This window comes from Osmerus eperlanus, chromosome 8 (assembly GCF_963692335.1).
Source record: "Osmerus eperlanus chromosome 8, fOsmEpe2.1, whole genome shotgun sequence".
Taxonomy (NCBI): Eukaryota; Metazoa; Chordata; class Actinopteri; order Osmeriformes; family Osmeridae; genus Osmerus; species Osmerus eperlanus.
In genome coordinates, this window is record NC_085025.1 from 20,307,699 (window position 1) to 20,324,769 (window position 17,071).

Consider the following 17,071-nt stretch of genomic DNA (forward strand, 5'->3'; position numbering starts at 1 on the left):
ATCAAGCAGGAGCTCTGGTCGTATCAGTCCTTCACTAACCAATCAGCATTCATTAGCAGAATGCTAGCGTGTTATGGGCAACAACGACTCACCCTGTAAGAAATCAAAAGGACATAAGTACTCGTTCATTCAACTTTCGACCTATAATCCATGTTGAACATTCAAAAACTACAATCAAATTGGAGATTTCTCAACGACAATCAGGCGAAAGTGACAAATTTAGCCGTTTAGCTCCATAGACTCCCATTCAACATGCACTCGCTCGCGATCACCCCCAGTGGAACTCTGGTGGAATTGCAGCCAAATTCGGTGCAATGGGGCTTAATAGGGAGTGGCAAGGCTCTCCTTAAACAGGCTCTGACTGAGCACTTTTCATAGAAATGAATGGGGACGCCATCTTAGAAGACAAAAGTAGCTGCCTCTAGTAATATAACTCTATGGATCCTACAGAGGCTTTAAGAGCCTAAATGCTCAAAACAGCTACATACATTTTCGGAAGGAGATATTGAAGGTGTGGAAACATTGTCAAGATAATCCTGGAAGAGTTTGAGGATAATTCACAACAAATTACCCCATTCACCCAAATCTTGAGTGTGTGAATGGGTTGTAAGAAATTAGTTGTTCAATAATGACAGCACTATTCATACATAGTGTCCCAATTTCATAGCACAAAAAGTTACTGGACAGTTTCACATCACTTCTACATAGCATAATGTATATGGTTCTGTCAGGACGGGTGAACATGCCAAGTGATACTATTAAAACACAAATTCTGATCAAGCCTGACACAGCTACAGTATTTCCCATACATAGATCTTTTTGTGGCAACCCGCCACCCCAAAAAATTAACTGCCACTTTTTTTTTTTTACTGTTTAACTTGGCTTGGTTTAACTTAATTGTAGAGCTGCGCGCAGCGCATTGATGCACTCAGCCCCGTGCACGCTCTGAATCAATGCGTGAACAGCTTTTGCCCTCGGCCGGAGAATCAATCCGGAGTTTACGAACCGTTAGTAGGGCTATCAGAATTCTCTGCACAAATGTGTCCAAAACTGATACATTTAAGTTAAATATAATAATATTCATAGTTAAATACATTCGGCAAATATAACAATACGAGTCCAATGTAATGTTTATATTATGTTAAGCTCAAAAAACGTTTGCGCTCAAATTAATGCAAAATGTTTTGTATAGTCCCTATCTACACTCACATCTAACCGATACTAGGACATAGCTTTGGGCTGAGCCCCTAATTTTTACAATGTCTGGCTCCGCCCCTGCCTACCGCCACAAATATAATCATATTCTGTGGGAAACACTGAGCTACCAGTATATTTATACTGACCTAAAGCCAAACATGATCTCATCATGGCGGAGGTGGGCATCATCATCGATAGAAAGGATAGCTTCCGTTTCCACAGCATCCCAGGGAAGGAAGCGGTTGTTAAGGCTGTTCTTCTCTGTGTGGACGACCTGGGGGAGGAGATGAGAATTAGTGAACTGCTCTTATATTTATACAGGGAGTACTTGGGCACTTGAGGCACCAATATAAGTGGACCACAGACAAATTGAATACTGCTCCATTATCAAAGGCTATCCCAAATCAAACATGGCAAGTTTCGGCAAGATGAAAAATTATTCATAATGCCTACTTGTACAAATGTGTGTTTTGGATTTTAAACTGTGAGGCAATGACCTGATTCATTATTGCAACAATCCCATAAACTGAGCCTTTCATAGGGGATTGAGATTTTGTATTCTTGGATATTTTACTTTTGTTCTAAATAAAAAGCACACCTTTCCTGCAAACTACATCTTTCCCATTTCATTTTATAACAACTGATGATGTGAATGCTCAGTAGAGTTGCAAAGTAAGCTTTAAAGAGAACAAGAGAAGCAGATCCAATATGTTTAATGTAATGTGCATATTCAAACAGCCTCAGAAATGCCAGAAAATAACAAGTCACAGCATCTGAATTGAGTGGGGACGTTAAATCAGGTTCACATATCATTCTCTCCCATTCAGTAATAAACTATAACCTGGTGTCTTAGGTACTCAGCAGCAGTACTCACCACAATGGGCAGGCCAATGTCTGGCCACAACAGATCCTCCGAAGGGGGCTTAGGAGAGTTCCACACCACCACCACCTTGTTAAGGTAAGGCAGCCCATTGAGCCTCTCCAGAGAGTTCATAAGGACCTCCTCTCTCTCATACGTCAGCATGACCACTGTAAACTGCTCCCTCGGCACATTCCCTCCCAGGGCAGCTTGAAACTCCTTTCCTGACCCGCCCGTGCCCCCTCCAATGGGCCTAAAGCCTGTGCCTGAACCCAGGAACTTGGCCTCAGAGGGCAGTACTGGGTCAAGAGGGGTATGGGGGAATAGGTGAAAGGGGCCCGGGGCCCGGTTCCAGGCCCGGTAGGTGTCTGCAGCAGTGTAGGTGAAATTGCGGAGAAAACGTGGTGAAGAATAGGGTGGCTCTGTCTCTACAGGTCCCAGGTCTAGGTCTCCATTGTCAGCCAGATTGGCGTCGGTGCCCGCCATCTTCCCAGCCTTGTGGGGAATCTCCTGGGCAGGCTCTTCCCGAATGGGGGATGCGGGCACTTGAATGCTGGTCCTAACGCTGGCCAGGATGGTACTGAGGACATTTTCTGAGGTGGAGAAGTAGGTCTCCCACAAGAAGCGTCCCTGCCGCCGCATGGCCAGTAGATCGTTGTCTGATAGGCTACGTAGCAGAAAGTGCAACTCAGTGATTCGGGGCTTGGGAACCATTACAGTGGCCTCACTCCAGCGGATAAGCTGATGGTATGGCAGTCTAGAGTGGTCCCCCAGCACTACAGGGATGGCACCCACCTCAAGGGCCTCAAACAGCCTCATGCCACAACCTGCTGAGGCCAACAACTGACCTTCACCTGGGGAGATGACCAGTGCAAAGGTAGAGTGCTTGAGGACCTCCAGTCGCTCTTCCCTCTCGCCACACAAAGCCCATTCTGTGGGCAGGCTACCCTGAGGACTCTTACAGGTGAACTCCACCAGAACCTGGTCTAAGTTGCTGTCTTGTACTGCTTTCAGGGTTCCGATGATGCGATCGTCGTAGTCTGCAGGCGGATCTCCCTCCATCTCCTCTTCAAAGGTCTGGGGTGGGCCCTCCTGTAAGCTGCTGCGCAGAGACTCCACCCTCTCACCCTGGAAGGAAAATAGATACTTCCTCTTGACGGGAACTTGTGGGGGCACCTCGAGGAAGTTGGGCTCGGAGAGGGCATGAACTAATGGCGAGACCACTAGGTCAAAGCCCTCACGGTACTGCTGCTCCAGAAAGGTGGACTGTGCCACTGCTGCACGCCCTGTGCTAACATTGTAAAGGAAATTCTGAGTCATGGACTTCCTGGACAAGTGGACTAGCAGGTGGTTGTGCCCATCTGACCGCCAGAATGGGAGACCTTTAAGCTGTTTCTCCAGCTCAGAGGGAGGTGGTAAGGGGGAAGACGGGGACTCTAGCAGCTCTCCCACTAGTACCACATACAGGCAGGCGATGCTGGGGTTATCAGTCACATAAATGTTGCTTTTCACTGAGGCTGTAAAGGCCTGATTGACCAAAGGGTCCAGGTGCTCACCCCAGGGGTAGGACCCTGTGTTATAAACATACACAGGGAAGCCTGAGGTCAAAGGGCAGCGGGCATAGTCAAAGCAGGAGCGCAGGCGGCATGCACGGGCAGACTTGGGAGGGGGTAGCCCTGGGTCCTCCTTGTCAGGCAGCAGTCTGACAGGCAGTGAGAGCTTAGGTTGGTTCTGAGCCATCAGTTCCTTGTAGGAGTGCTCCGTCTGGCTGATTACATTCTTGAGCTGCAGTAGGTCCTGCTTAGCACTGTCGATACTTCGTTTACAAGCTTCGATGCGCAAGTTAAGTCGAGCTATCTCACCATTCAGCTCTTGGCGCTTGGCCTCCAGCTGCAAGAGCTCCTCACTGACTGACTCGCGGATGCGGCACAAGTCTTGGACATGCTTTGCCTCGCACAGCTCACCTCCAGGCCGCGGGCCAAAGATTCGCTTGTCTGGGCCCCCCGCCTCATCAATGGTGGTTAGGTAGTAGTGGGCGATGAGTGGAAAGAACACCAGGATGAAGAAGAGCATAAAGCTAAGCCAGGTGAGGCGCACACGGCGCAGAACCCACGGCTGACCACCGGCTCCCAACCCACCGTTACGCTGCATCATGGGCACGGCTATTCCACGCCTGGCCCCGCCGGCGAAACAAACATATGGGCATAAGCAGCCATGGTGCAATCTCCTCAAAATGAGGAATGGGCACTACACAATCAAATGTTCTGTCCTTGAACTAGGTCATCTGTTTCAGTTTATTCACGTTGGGAATTATTTTGCCTATTCAATAAAATATGGTCTTCACCTTTGTCCTGCCAAAGTGGCATAGTGTAGATAAGTCCATGTCATCTTACAACTGGTATATGTATCTAGTCAGCAGACCTTTGTAAGCACAGAGTCCAGAAAAAAAGGACAGGGGAGTCCCTCATTAGGAGGTACAGGGAGGGCATGGCTGGTCACACTACAGTCAGTGGGAATTTGAGGTCAGCAGCTACAATTCTCCGCATGGCCATGATGAGGGCACTAAGGTGGACTAATCAAGGAGCAATATAGCCTCATCAAATGTTAAATGACAAAACCTGGAACAGAAGAGACAGAAAACGGGATTAGTCAAAACCATACCATAGAACAAAGTTATCTCACATTTTAAGGTAGGAATGCTATTAACCGCATCTCTACCCCCTATCTTATATCCTCATTAACGACAACAGCTTCATCCTCCTCGCTGGCTTTTATTTAAATCAGCAGACAGTTCTTTTTTTCAAGAATTTTAAGAATATATATATAAATATATATATATATATTTACGGTAAGACCTCAGCCCATATGGTATGCGCTTTACCCGGCGTGCCACTGGGGAGTTCCCTCAGAAGACATTTCGTACTCAAAAGTTCAGTGTTTCCCATACATTGATGTATTTGTGGCAGGCTGACACAATGAAAAATGTAATCGACACAAATGTATGAACGTATTTTTTTAAACTGATTAACATTAACATTTCATGCGTGCAGCGTATTCATGCGCTCAGCCCCTTCTTGCCCCACTCGCGTTCTCTCTCACTACAACGGACCCGTCTGTGTATAGCCCCCTCTCTCCGTGCACGCTCTGAATCAATGCGCAGGACGAACGGGTTTTTCCGAGAACGGTTAGTATTAGGGGTGGGGTAAAAAATTAATTTCACATATGATTCGCGATTCACATCGATTCACAAATTTCAAAAATCGATTTTCAAAAACAAATCTCTGTAAATGTTTTTTTATTCTTGTAAGTTTAATTGTTATTTTTGTATGAACTAGTTATTCTATTTGTCTCAGGACTGCTTTGATTATAATAACAGAAGACTGTCATAAGTTGAATGGTTGCAGTCAGTCTAAATTCAATTGCATTTGTTTTATAACAATGAGTTTACTACTAAAAACTGAGTAAACTGCAAGAAAAACAATAAATTTCAAGGTTTTGATGCCATGGGATTTTTTTCTTCAACTTAACTGCCTATCACAGTCAAACAGAAACAAGTAACACTAAACAGCAAACTTTAATCAAATGTAAGAATATATTGAATCAAAAAACAAAAATTAATCGTGACCCCAAGAATCGATTCGAATCGTGAGGTACCAACAGATTCCCACCCCTAGTTAGTATCATAATTCTTGGCACAAATGTTTCCAAAACAGACACATTCAAGTTAAATATTATAATATTCATAGTAAAATACATTTAGCAAATATAACAATGATTCCAACGTAATGTTTATATTACGTAAAGCTACAAAAAACCTTTTGTGCTCAAAGCATTACTTGTTGAGGTACCTATCTACACTCGCATCTAACCGATACTAGGACATAGGTTTGAGCTGAGCCCCTAATTTTCACAACGTCTGGCTCCGCCCTTGCCTATTAGGGGTGGAACAGTACATGTAGTGGAGTCAGGTGGCTGAGCGGTGAGGGAATCGGGCCAGTAATCATAAGGTTGCCAGTTCGATTCCCGGCTGTGCCAAATGACGTTGTGTCCTTGGGCAAGGCACTTCACCCTACTTGCCTCAGGGGGAATGTCCCTGTACTTACTGTAAGTCGCTCTGGATAAGAGTGTCTGCTAAATGACTAAATGTAAATGTATTCGTACCGAACCGTACGTGCATGAAATTATACGGAGAATACACGGTATAAAAATAAATAAAACTTGCGTGCAAATTAATTTATGCAATGTGGAACTACTGTTCGATACTCGTGTTCTTTAGGAACATCCAATCTGTAGCTCTGAAGCTCTGATTGGTGTCGCCGTGAGTCAGAGATAGGCTAGCTAGCAGCACTAAGGACGAGTATGGCGAGTGGTGGCGACCCACGAGAGATAGAGGACCTGCCCATTCAAGTGCCTAGCCTCTTAATGACATCACCGCACGTCACTGGTTGTGGGGCATTTGAGTGGAAATACATCTAACATGCTAACGCATATAACGCATCTGGCGTGCTAAATGACTACAAATGTCTGACGCCATCACCCAGGTGTGCCAATCACTGGAACGAGACAAAAAAAAAACAGTTCAACTTCTCCTCCCTACAGTGCTTAACCAGCCATTAGATCCACATACAAATAGGGCCAAAAAAATTACTGACGCAATCGGAATTTACATGTCATCTTCAATGCGCCGTATTCACTCGTAGAGGAACCTGTTTTGTTTAGCTTTTCCTTCCGTTGTACCGAACTCGTACCGAGTATGAACCGAACCGTGACTTCAGTGTACCGTTCCACCCCTACCGTATACAGCACTTTTGAATAAGTCTTGCACCTACAACAATGAACGGCTCAGTGGTCTTGGGGTGCTTAGTGTGGAGTCAAAAAGAGCCAATCCCTTAGATATGGACAAGTTCATTAGGCTGTTTAGTAGCAGAAGTCTTGCCCCTGTAGCGTCTGGTTTTGTTGGGAAATGTGTAGAACACTGATCTGGAGGAACAAGCTTTGGATTGTTAAAACTAATAACAGATTTTGTAGAGGTTGAAGGGAGCTGCGCCCAGAACTGTTACACTTCAGCCATATTTTCATGTTTTAATGATAGTAAATAGTTTTTATGTTTTTTGTGTATATCCAATAATACACTATATATTTGCGTTTTCTATTTCATATTTCATATTTGTATCAAATATGTAAATGTTTAGAACTTTCAGTGCAGTTTATTTTACAAAAACCTAATAACATCAAACTGTAAATGCATTTAGGCACTTTGTTTTAATTTGTATTACTGAGTAAAACATACTGTATTAAAGAGCCCTTGCAAGGGGCATATGGTGCAATTGATATACTGCTATGTTGTTTGTGAAAATACAGAAGAGCACTTCATACTTTGCTTCTCAGTGAAATAAAGTCAAGCTTTTGATGTAGCTTTTTATTGTGATTGACTTACCAGAGACCCACTGTAGGTTTCTTTTGATTAAAAAATCTTTAAATTTAGATTTTTTTGTGTTTTTAAACACAGGCTAGAAGGAATGAAAATACTGTATGATGAATATTTGGCATAAAACATTTAAAAAGCAAGACTAGTAAATATTAGGGGTGGGAATCTTTTGGTACCTCACGATTCGATTCAAATCGATTCTTGGGGTCACGAATCAAAAAAAAATGGATTCACGATTTTTTGCGGTTTAATTAAAGAAATACATATAAAAAAAGACGAAATTTTACATTTATGAATCGCTAGGAGACTGAATCGTGATTCAAATGTGCATCGATTTTCCCCCCCACCCCTAGTAAATATACTTTCATATCATGTACATTTTAAGGAAACTAAATGTTTGTTTTGCTCTAATGCCCATTAATTGGGTGTGCTTTGCCTTCGGCAAGGGCACAACCTTTGTTCTCTCACATATATATTATTATTCTTATTTTTATTTCTTTTTGCCCCCCTAAATCTTCGTCAATATTTGGCCTACATAGACAACCTAGGTGTCAAAAGTTTCGTCTTGGTAGCGATTGAGTTGCTTGTATTTTTATTTACGTTCCGTTGCATGGTTTAGGCTCAAGTTAAGTTTTTGTGGCGAAAAGTGAAGCTAGCGGTGGCTAATTTGCTAGCCACAGTCACTGACGTTACCAACGTCACTAACGTCACGAAAACACGCGTGCAGAACATTCGTTTCGCATCTGTTAACTTGGGGGATAGCTAGGCTAACTATAGCTTTACTGTAGTGATGGGCATTCCGGCTCTTTTTCGTGAGCCGGCTCGTATGGCTCAGCTCACCAAAAAGAGCGGCTCTTTTGGCTCCCGAACGGCTCTTTAAAAAATACATGTTTTAACTATGAATTTGACTATGAAGGGTGTGAAAACAATTTGAATTAAATTATTAAATTAAATCATACTCAACCGTAACCACATACTTTTAAAAATGAATTGATTTGTCATGGCTCTCCTCCGAGTTTTGACTACTCTCTGACTGTGTGAGTTGGCTCGGCCCTCCCTCATGCAGGATTGACGGGAGCAGAATGTGAGGATGATCGTGTGCGCCTTTAAGCCTACAAGTATTTTTTTGTTGTTCTTTGAATTAGTCAATTATTTTAAATACAATTAAAATTCATTATTTCATAATCCTTTCGTTTTTATAGGCTTTATTAATCTATTGAAAATAGAGTCGGCTCTTCAGATATGCGAGCCAGCTCCCGACGTTCACCTTCAAGAGCCGGCTCTTAGAGCCGGATCGTTCGTGAACGACCCATCACTACTTTACTGCAAGGCAGCTGCAGAAACGCCACAAGCAAAGAGGCCAGGGTGATAACTATTTACTCATTGGGTGTGCTCCATCCTTCGGCGAGAGCACAACCTTTGTTCTCTAACATATATATTTATTTATTTATTGTTTATTTTCGCCCCCCTAAGGATCAGTCAATATTTGGACTACATACACAACGGCGGTGTCAAAAGGTTCGTCTTGGTAGCGATTGCGTTGGTTGTATTTTTATTTACGTTCCGTTGCATGGTTTAAGTAGAAATTGCGTTTTTGTGGTGAAAAGTGAAGCTAACGGTGGCTAATTTGATAGCCACAGTCACTGACGTTACTAACGTCACTGCGTCACTAACGTCACGAAAACACTACCTGTAGCAGAACATTCGTTTCACATCTGTTAACTTGGGGGATAGCTAGGCTAACTATAGCTTTACTGCAAGGCAGCTGCAGGAACGCCACAAGCAAAGAGGCCAGGGTGATAACTATTTACTAATTTTACTTTGTGATGTGAAACACAATTATGAAATGTAATGTACAATATTAGCTGATATTATTAAGGAAGTAGGCCCACATCTACTTTTGGAAACGGTAGTCTACTATTTCACTGAAGCATTAGCATCATGACATTAGCCTCTGTTGCCCGGGCAACACATACTACAGTGGTCTATGATGCATCTGTTTTCAATCTTTAAAATAAACATTCCTCACAAATACATTTTCGTTGTAGGATTTATTATGACATTACATTACAAGTAAACGATTTGTGGGTGAAATGATCATTACCTGTGGTTTCAAACCAGTGTTGCTCACTGCAACGCTGTAGCCTACGCGAGACACTACAAAAACATCTACACAGCTGTAGGAAGTCAAACGGCGACAGAACATGTTCGGCACTCCCCTTACTTAAATCAAAAGTCTATCTAACTACTAACGTGAACTTCATTGCCACAGCCTAAACGTTGTCAATCTGTTCATGAAAATAATTTATTTCAGCCTAAACCGTACAACGGAACGTTAAATCCAATTCAACCAACGCAATCGCTACCAAGACGAACACAGCAGTAGTCTACTAGTACTGTACCGTAGTAGTACAATTTACCGGGGCAGCTTCTCCACACAGGGCTATGTCGCATTTTGCGTTGTTACTGACAATGATCGCTACCAGTGAGCTTTTTATGAATGAGCGATTTTCCACTAAATAAATGTCAAGCTTATTTACGTTTTGGGGGGCATATTTTCAGTTAGCAGATGGGACTGTCTGAATCGCGATTCCATCTTCTACTGCCGGGTAACGTTGTAGAATAATCTTCAAAGGGGGTTCTTTATTAATGAATGAATGCAATGAGTAAGCTACATGCCTGAAAATATCACGAGAAGGGAAAAACTTAAAATGACGTTTAAGTCATAGAGATTAGGTCCATTTTTACACCGGTCTGCCAAATGTATTCGTTTTGATTCAACGATGAGGCTGCCTCTTGCAGGGGAAATGAGAAGACATCTATTTCATTCTACACTTCACTCATATTTTCAGTTGTAAATGAGCAGCAAAAAAAAAAGCTTTTAAATCTATTTAATCTTTATAAATAATAAGTATGCATTTTCATATAAAATATACAGAAATCAGTTGTAAAAATGTCATTCAAAAACGGACCCCTGTGCAACCGACGCAAGCAAGCACACCCTACAATTTCCCCAGAAATTGTACCCTCTCTAGTTTTACTTTGTGATGTGAAACACTATTGTGAAATGTAATGTACAATATTAGCTGATATTATTAAGGAAGTAGGCCCACATCTACTTTCGGAAACGGTAGTCTACTATTTCACTGAAGCATTAGCATGACATTAGCCTCTGTTGCCCGGGCAACACATACTACAGTGGTGTATGATGCATCTGTTTTCAATCGTTAAAATAAACATTCCTCACAAATATATTTTTGTTGTAGGATTTATTGTTGTTATATATTACATTACAAGTAAACGATTTGTTGGTGAAATTATCATTACCTGTGGTTTCAAACCAGTGTTGCTCACTGCAACGCTGTAGCTTAGCTACGCGAGACACACTACAAAAACATCTACACAGCTGTTTAGGAAGTCAAACGGCGACAGAACATGTTCGGCACTACCCTTACTTAAATCAAAAGTCTAGGTAAGTGAAACTATCTTACTACTAACCTGAACTTCATTGCCACAGCCTAAACTTTGTCAATCTGTTCATGAAAATAAATTCAGCCTAAACCGTACAACGGAACGTTCAATCGAATTCAACCAACGCAATCGCTACCAAGACAAACACAGCAGTAGTCTAGTACTGTACTGTAGTAGAATTTACCGGGGCAGCTTCTCCACACAGGGCTATATCGCATTTTGCGTTGTTACTGACAATGGTTGCTACCAGTGAGCTTTTTATGAATGATCGATTTTCCACTAAATAAATGTCAAGCTTATTTACGTTTTTGGGGGCATTTTTTCGGTTAGCAGATGGTAATGTTTGAATCGCGATTCCATCTTCTACTGCCGGTAACGTCGTAGAATAATCTTAAAAGGGGGTTCTTTATTAATGAATGAATGCAATGAGTAGGCTAAATGCCTGAAAATATCACGAGAAGGGAAAACTTAAAAGGACGTTTAAGTCATAGAGATTAGGTCAATTTTTACACCGGTCTGCCAAATTTATTTGTTTTGATTTAGCTATGAGGCTGCCTCTTGCAGGGGAAATGAGAAGACATCATATTTCATTCTACACTTAACTCGTATTTTGAGTTGTAAATGAGCAGCAAAAAAAAGATGCTTTTAAATCTATGTAATCTTTATAAATAATAAGTATGCATTTTTATATAAAATACAGAAATATCAGTTGTAAAAATGTCATTAAAAAACGGACCCCTGTGCAACCGACGCAAGCAAGCACACCCTACAATTTCCCCAGAAATTGTACCCTCTCTAGTTATACATCTTCTTCTGCCATGGGAGTCTATGGCAGCCCTTAGAACCGTATTGTCAGAAGTTGTGAAATTTGGCACACTCTTTGGGGCCAGTCCCCTCATCAATTTCACCAAGTTTCATGTCTCCATTTCAAACCCTCTAGCGCCACCAATGGGTCAAAGTTGAAGGTGTGTTTACACACTTTACTTTTGAACCACATGTCTCATTTTCGAAAATGAGGTATCGTTGTATTCCCTGGATCAAGACGAGTCCAACGCACTCTATGACGTGCGTTGGATGTTGCATGTTAAGGAAAAGCGTTTTTTCGTATCTCCTCCTACAATTTTTGTCGAATCTTCTTCAAACTTGCCACAGATGATCTTCAGACCAAGCCTCACAAAAGTTATCGTATGGATTTTTGATTTTCGAAATCGTTTGTTAGTTACAGCCAATCAAATTGATGTGGCCGAATTGATGTGGCCGCCATTTTGAATATAACGTTTTTTTCTGCCAAATCTGACAACCACTTGCTAGTTGAAAAACTGCTTATATTTTTACACAGTAACTGAACACAGTAATTTGCAGCACTGAGAATAGCTCACTAGGATAAATTGGTGTCCTGGCAAGGGCAACGTAAGAAGTTCAAATCCAGCCAAAGCCAACGAGCCTGCCATGTCACTGGTTTTTTGTTTAACGAGACTGTAAGCCACTGCAAAGGAAGCCAGGTACAACTAGGGATGGGTATCGAGTGAACCGATTCTTTGGAATCATCAGCCAAATTCTAACGATTCTGCTAACGGTTCTCTGTGCCGTTGCGCATGCGCAAACTTTTATAGTTTATTCAGACTGCAGCAAACATGGCAACTAGGCAGAAGCGTTCTAAAGTTTGGTTGTATTTCACACAACAAAATGACAACAACGCCACTTGTAACGCGTGTAAAAAGTCTATTTCGTCGAACGGAGGAAATGCCACAAATATGAAGAAGCATTTGAACACACAGCATGGAATGAAGTCACTGGAATGTCATGTGTTCAATGCACGCAGCAGCGCAGCTAACGTTCGTGCTTCATAAAGGTGAGCTTAACTCCTCAAAAGTGATCACAACCACTTGTCACTGTGTGAAGCAATTTGCCTTTATTGTGTGTAGTCGATCAAGTTATCTTCTGTCCCGTCGTTTGAAGCATACATTTTTGCTCCGACATTCGTCTCCCATTATTGATCACTTCACGTTAATTATCGGAGGGCGTGTGTTATCAGCAAACGTTCGCGTTGTCGTGTTAACCCAATATTAGCTAAACTGAGCGACACTGTCATATTATATGATTTGACCTTGGCTGAAAATTGAAGATTCTATAGCTAAGCTAGCGTAGCTATAACTGACATAGCTTAGCTATAGAATCTTCCATTTTCAGCCAAGGTCAAATAGAAGTGTAGAAAAAGAGCAACAACAAAATGTAAATGTGTATGTATACATACTGTATATGGTGTGTAGCATTATAGAAAATTATATAAAAGAAAATTTATGTAAATTTACCCGTTTGTGCTCTTTTTTCCCCCCCTTGCCCAATAAGAATCAATAAGAGAATCAATAAGAGAATTGAATCGATAAGCAGGAATTGATGGAATCAGAATTGTTAAAATCTTATCAATACTCATCCTTAGGTACAACGCAGTCGCTAGCTACCTGTAGTCTAGCTGTATATAGTCATGGCAATCCTCACACAAACTATCAAAATTATTTTAGATTTTCGAAACGGTTTGATCGGTACAGCAAAATCTGCAGCAAAGCTGGCAAACAGGAAGTTGGGTCGTATCTCAGCAAATCTTTGATGGATTAAAAGCTGCATTTACTCAGAACCCTGTTCTGAGAATGTCTAAAATGTTTTTTTTGTTCATTTTACCTGCTTTACCGGTTTGGCCACCTCATTGCTGCTTGCAGCTATATTATATTTTTTGAGTTACTTTATTTGTCTTAAATAAAATCTACAATTTCTGTAGAAAATTTCTTTAAAGGGGTGATTGACTGGGTTTTTGAGGTATTTCACACTGTTCCTTAAGGTCTCCGAATAGGGTATGTAACATTGGTTGGGCTGAAAATGGCCCGGGTGCTGTTCTATGCCCCCTGATACATCCAGTGAAATACGCTAGGTTTTCTCCTTTTATGGTATGCTCATGAATATATACCGTAATTTTCGGACTATATGGCGCACCTGAATATAAGCCGCAGCAGCTAAATTGAATGATGTGTACATATATAAGCCGCACTGGACTATAAGACGCAGGTGTTTTAATGTTTAATTACCATATGTAAGGGTTCGTGCACAGAGGGGATTGTTGGGAAAGATATGGCTGCTTGAGGAAGCTCCCATTTATTAACATTTCAACAAACAAGTTGCATATTTGCATAACATATTCAAGTGTTACCAGTGTGCGAAATACGGGGGGCCGGGGGGGCTCGACCCCCCGATTAACCCATGAGCCCCCTGAAAGCCTTTTTTTAATAAATAAATAAATATTGTCACTAATGGTCACAAAAATGTTTTTAAGCTCACCATGTTCAGTATTCAGAAATAAAAACATTTATTCACCATTTTTTGGGCCAAGGGGAGCCAGCCAGTCCTGTGCGCCAAACAGAAACGTTGAGAAGTCAATGGCTAGTAGGGGTGGGCGATATGGCCAAAATCTTCTATCACGGTATGAGTCATTTTATATCACGGTTACGGTATATATCACGGTATAGTAATTGTTCTGTCAATTCAATTAAGAAATGGTACAAAATAACCATACAATACTTCATCATCACACTCGATTATTTATTACAAACAAAAACAACCACCTCACATGAGACAACACTTGAGTTAAAAACAAAATACTCCAAAAAGTTACGAGTATGAGCGTTCCGATTGGCTGATGTGCAGTCATGCCATCAGCTCAATACGGATCCGTAATGCCCTCCGACAAAAATTTCAAAATGAGCGAAAGCTATTAAGTCTGAGTTTTACTATCCATATCTAACTTCGGTTTCGGAGTATCAACCTCATTAAAGCTCGGTAGATATGTTAAAGCCTCAGTTTGATATTTCCCGGCATGACCTCACTCTCAGTTAGTAAGTAGTTAGCCTTCACTAGTCATCCTAGATCAAGAATGCTAGCAACGCCACCAGTGTAATTTTACAACAATAATTTTACAGCACGAGACATAAAACTTGAACAACAAATCAAATTGGTTACCTGCAGAATGGGTCATTAAATATATAATTAATTAGCATCGGCATGAATGTGGTCCGCTTAGACAAAATACACTCCGTTCCGTCAGACCAACGCAAGTGTGCTTCAAGGTCAAACGAAAATAGCAAATCAAATAGAAGTTAAACTACAATTCTAAATATCGCAAGAATGCGATATATATGATGGCTTATATACAATACAACAACCAGACATTTAATTTACATGTGTAATACAAAAATATAGTATAAAAGTATACCGCGGTTGAAACGGTATAGCCAAATCTCTCCCGGTCTACACATTTCTACCGTCGCATGGTATATACCGTCATACCGCCCAGCCCTAATGGCTAGCAAGTGAAAGCTAACCAGAGTGTATCATTCACACACTTTGGGTTCACATCCAAAAAGGTGGCACTCAGAGATGAAGAGGCACCGAATGACAATGCTGTTGAAGCTAGCACAGTGGGCCCACTCACTACCAGAACAGAGGATCATCTCCCACCCAGTGATTCCCCAGAAGAAACAAGGCAGAGTGCTCCGAAGACGCAGCAGGTGCTGAGGTAACGTTAGCTGTTACTGCTGCTAGCACAAGTGACTTGCCGGCTGGTTGGTCAACGAAGCAGGTGGGCGCATGGAAAGACTGCAACTGTCTCCGATAGGCTATACCTGGCATTTATTCAGTTAATTGGGTGTGCTCAAGCCTTCGGCGAGAGCACAACCTTTGTTCTCTCACATATATATTATTATTATTTCTTTTTGCCCCCCTAAAACTCAGTCAATATTTGGCCTACATAGACAACCTAGGTGTCAAAAGTTTCGTCTTGGTAGGGATTGAGTTGCTTCTATTGGGATTTACGTTCAGTTGCATGGTTTAAGTGGAAATTACGTTTTTGTGGCGAAAAGTGAAGCTAACGGTGGCTAACTTGCTAGCCACAGTCAATGACGCTACTTACGTCACTAAAGTCACGAAAACTCGCGTGACTACCTCTAGCAGAACATTAGTTTAGCAGCTCGTTAACTTCTGGGAGATAGCTAAGCTAACTGCTTTACTGCAAGGCAGCTGCAGAAACGCCACAAGCAAAGAGGCCAGGGTGATAACTATTTACTAATTTTACTTTGTGATATGACACACAATTGTGACGTGTAATGTACAATATAAGATGATTTTATTAAGGAAGTACATCTACTTTCGGAAACAGTAGTCTACTATGTCACTGAAGTATTAGCATCATGACATTAGCCTCTGTTGCCCGGGCAACACATACTACAGTGGTCTATGATGCATCTGTTTTCAATCGTTAAAATAAACATTCCTCACAAATACATTTTCGTTGTAGGATTTATTATGACATTACATTACAAGTAAACGATTTGTGGGTGAAATTATCATTACTGTGGTTTCAAACCAGTGTTGCTCACTGCAAGGCTGTAGCCTACGCGAGACACTACAAAAACATCTACACAGCTGTTTAGGAAGTCAAACGGCGACAGAACATGTTCGGCACTCCCCTTACTTAAATCAAAAGTCTATCTAACTACTAACCTGAACTTCATTGCCACAGCCTAAACTTTGTCAATCTGTTCATGAAAATAATTAATTTCAGGCTAAACCGTACAACGGAACGTTAAATCAAATTCAACCAACGCAATCGCTACCAAGACGAACACAGCAGTAGTCTACTGTACTGTACAATTTACCGGGGCAGCTTCTCCACACAGGGCTATATCGCACTTGGCGTTGTTACTGACAATGATCGCTACCAGTGAGCTTTTTATGAAAGCGATTTTCCACGAAATAAATGTCAAGCTTATTTACGTTTTTGGGGGCATATCTTCAGTTAGCAGATGGTACTGTTTGCATCGCGATTCCATCTTCTACTGCCGGTAACGTCGTAGAATAATCTTCAAAGGGGGTTCTTTATTCATGAATGAATGCAATATGAGTAGGCTAAACGCCTTAAAATATCACGAGAAGGGAAAAACTCAAAAGGACGTTTAAGTCATAGAGATTAGGTCAATTTTTACACCGGTCTGACAAATGTATTCGTTTTGATTCAACGATGAGGCTGCCTCTTGCAGGGGAAATGAGAAGACATCTATTTCATTCTACAC

At 41.6% G+C, this 17,071-nt stretch overlaps 1 protein-coding gene across 2 annotated transcripts in view; it reads right to left on the reverse strand.

The window, feature by feature from the left end:
* extl3 (exostosin-like glycosyltransferase 3) overlaps window positions 1–17,071 on the reverse strand; it is a 57,439-nt gene that overhangs the window by 25,034 nt on the left and 15,334 nt on the right. For both annotated transcript variants that reach the window (XM_062468456.1, XM_062468457.1), the window contains exons 2-3: window positions 2,072–4,674; window positions 1,344–1,471 (exon numbers count right to left, since the gene is read on the reverse strand). In XM_062468456.1, coding sequence (XP_062324440.1) covers window positions 1,344–1,471; window positions 2,072–4,210 — 2,267 coding nt within the window. In that variant the 5' untranslated portion in view covers window positions 4,211–4,674. The remainder of the gene's footprint in view (window positions 1–1,343; window positions 1,472–2,071; window positions 4,675–17,071) is intronic.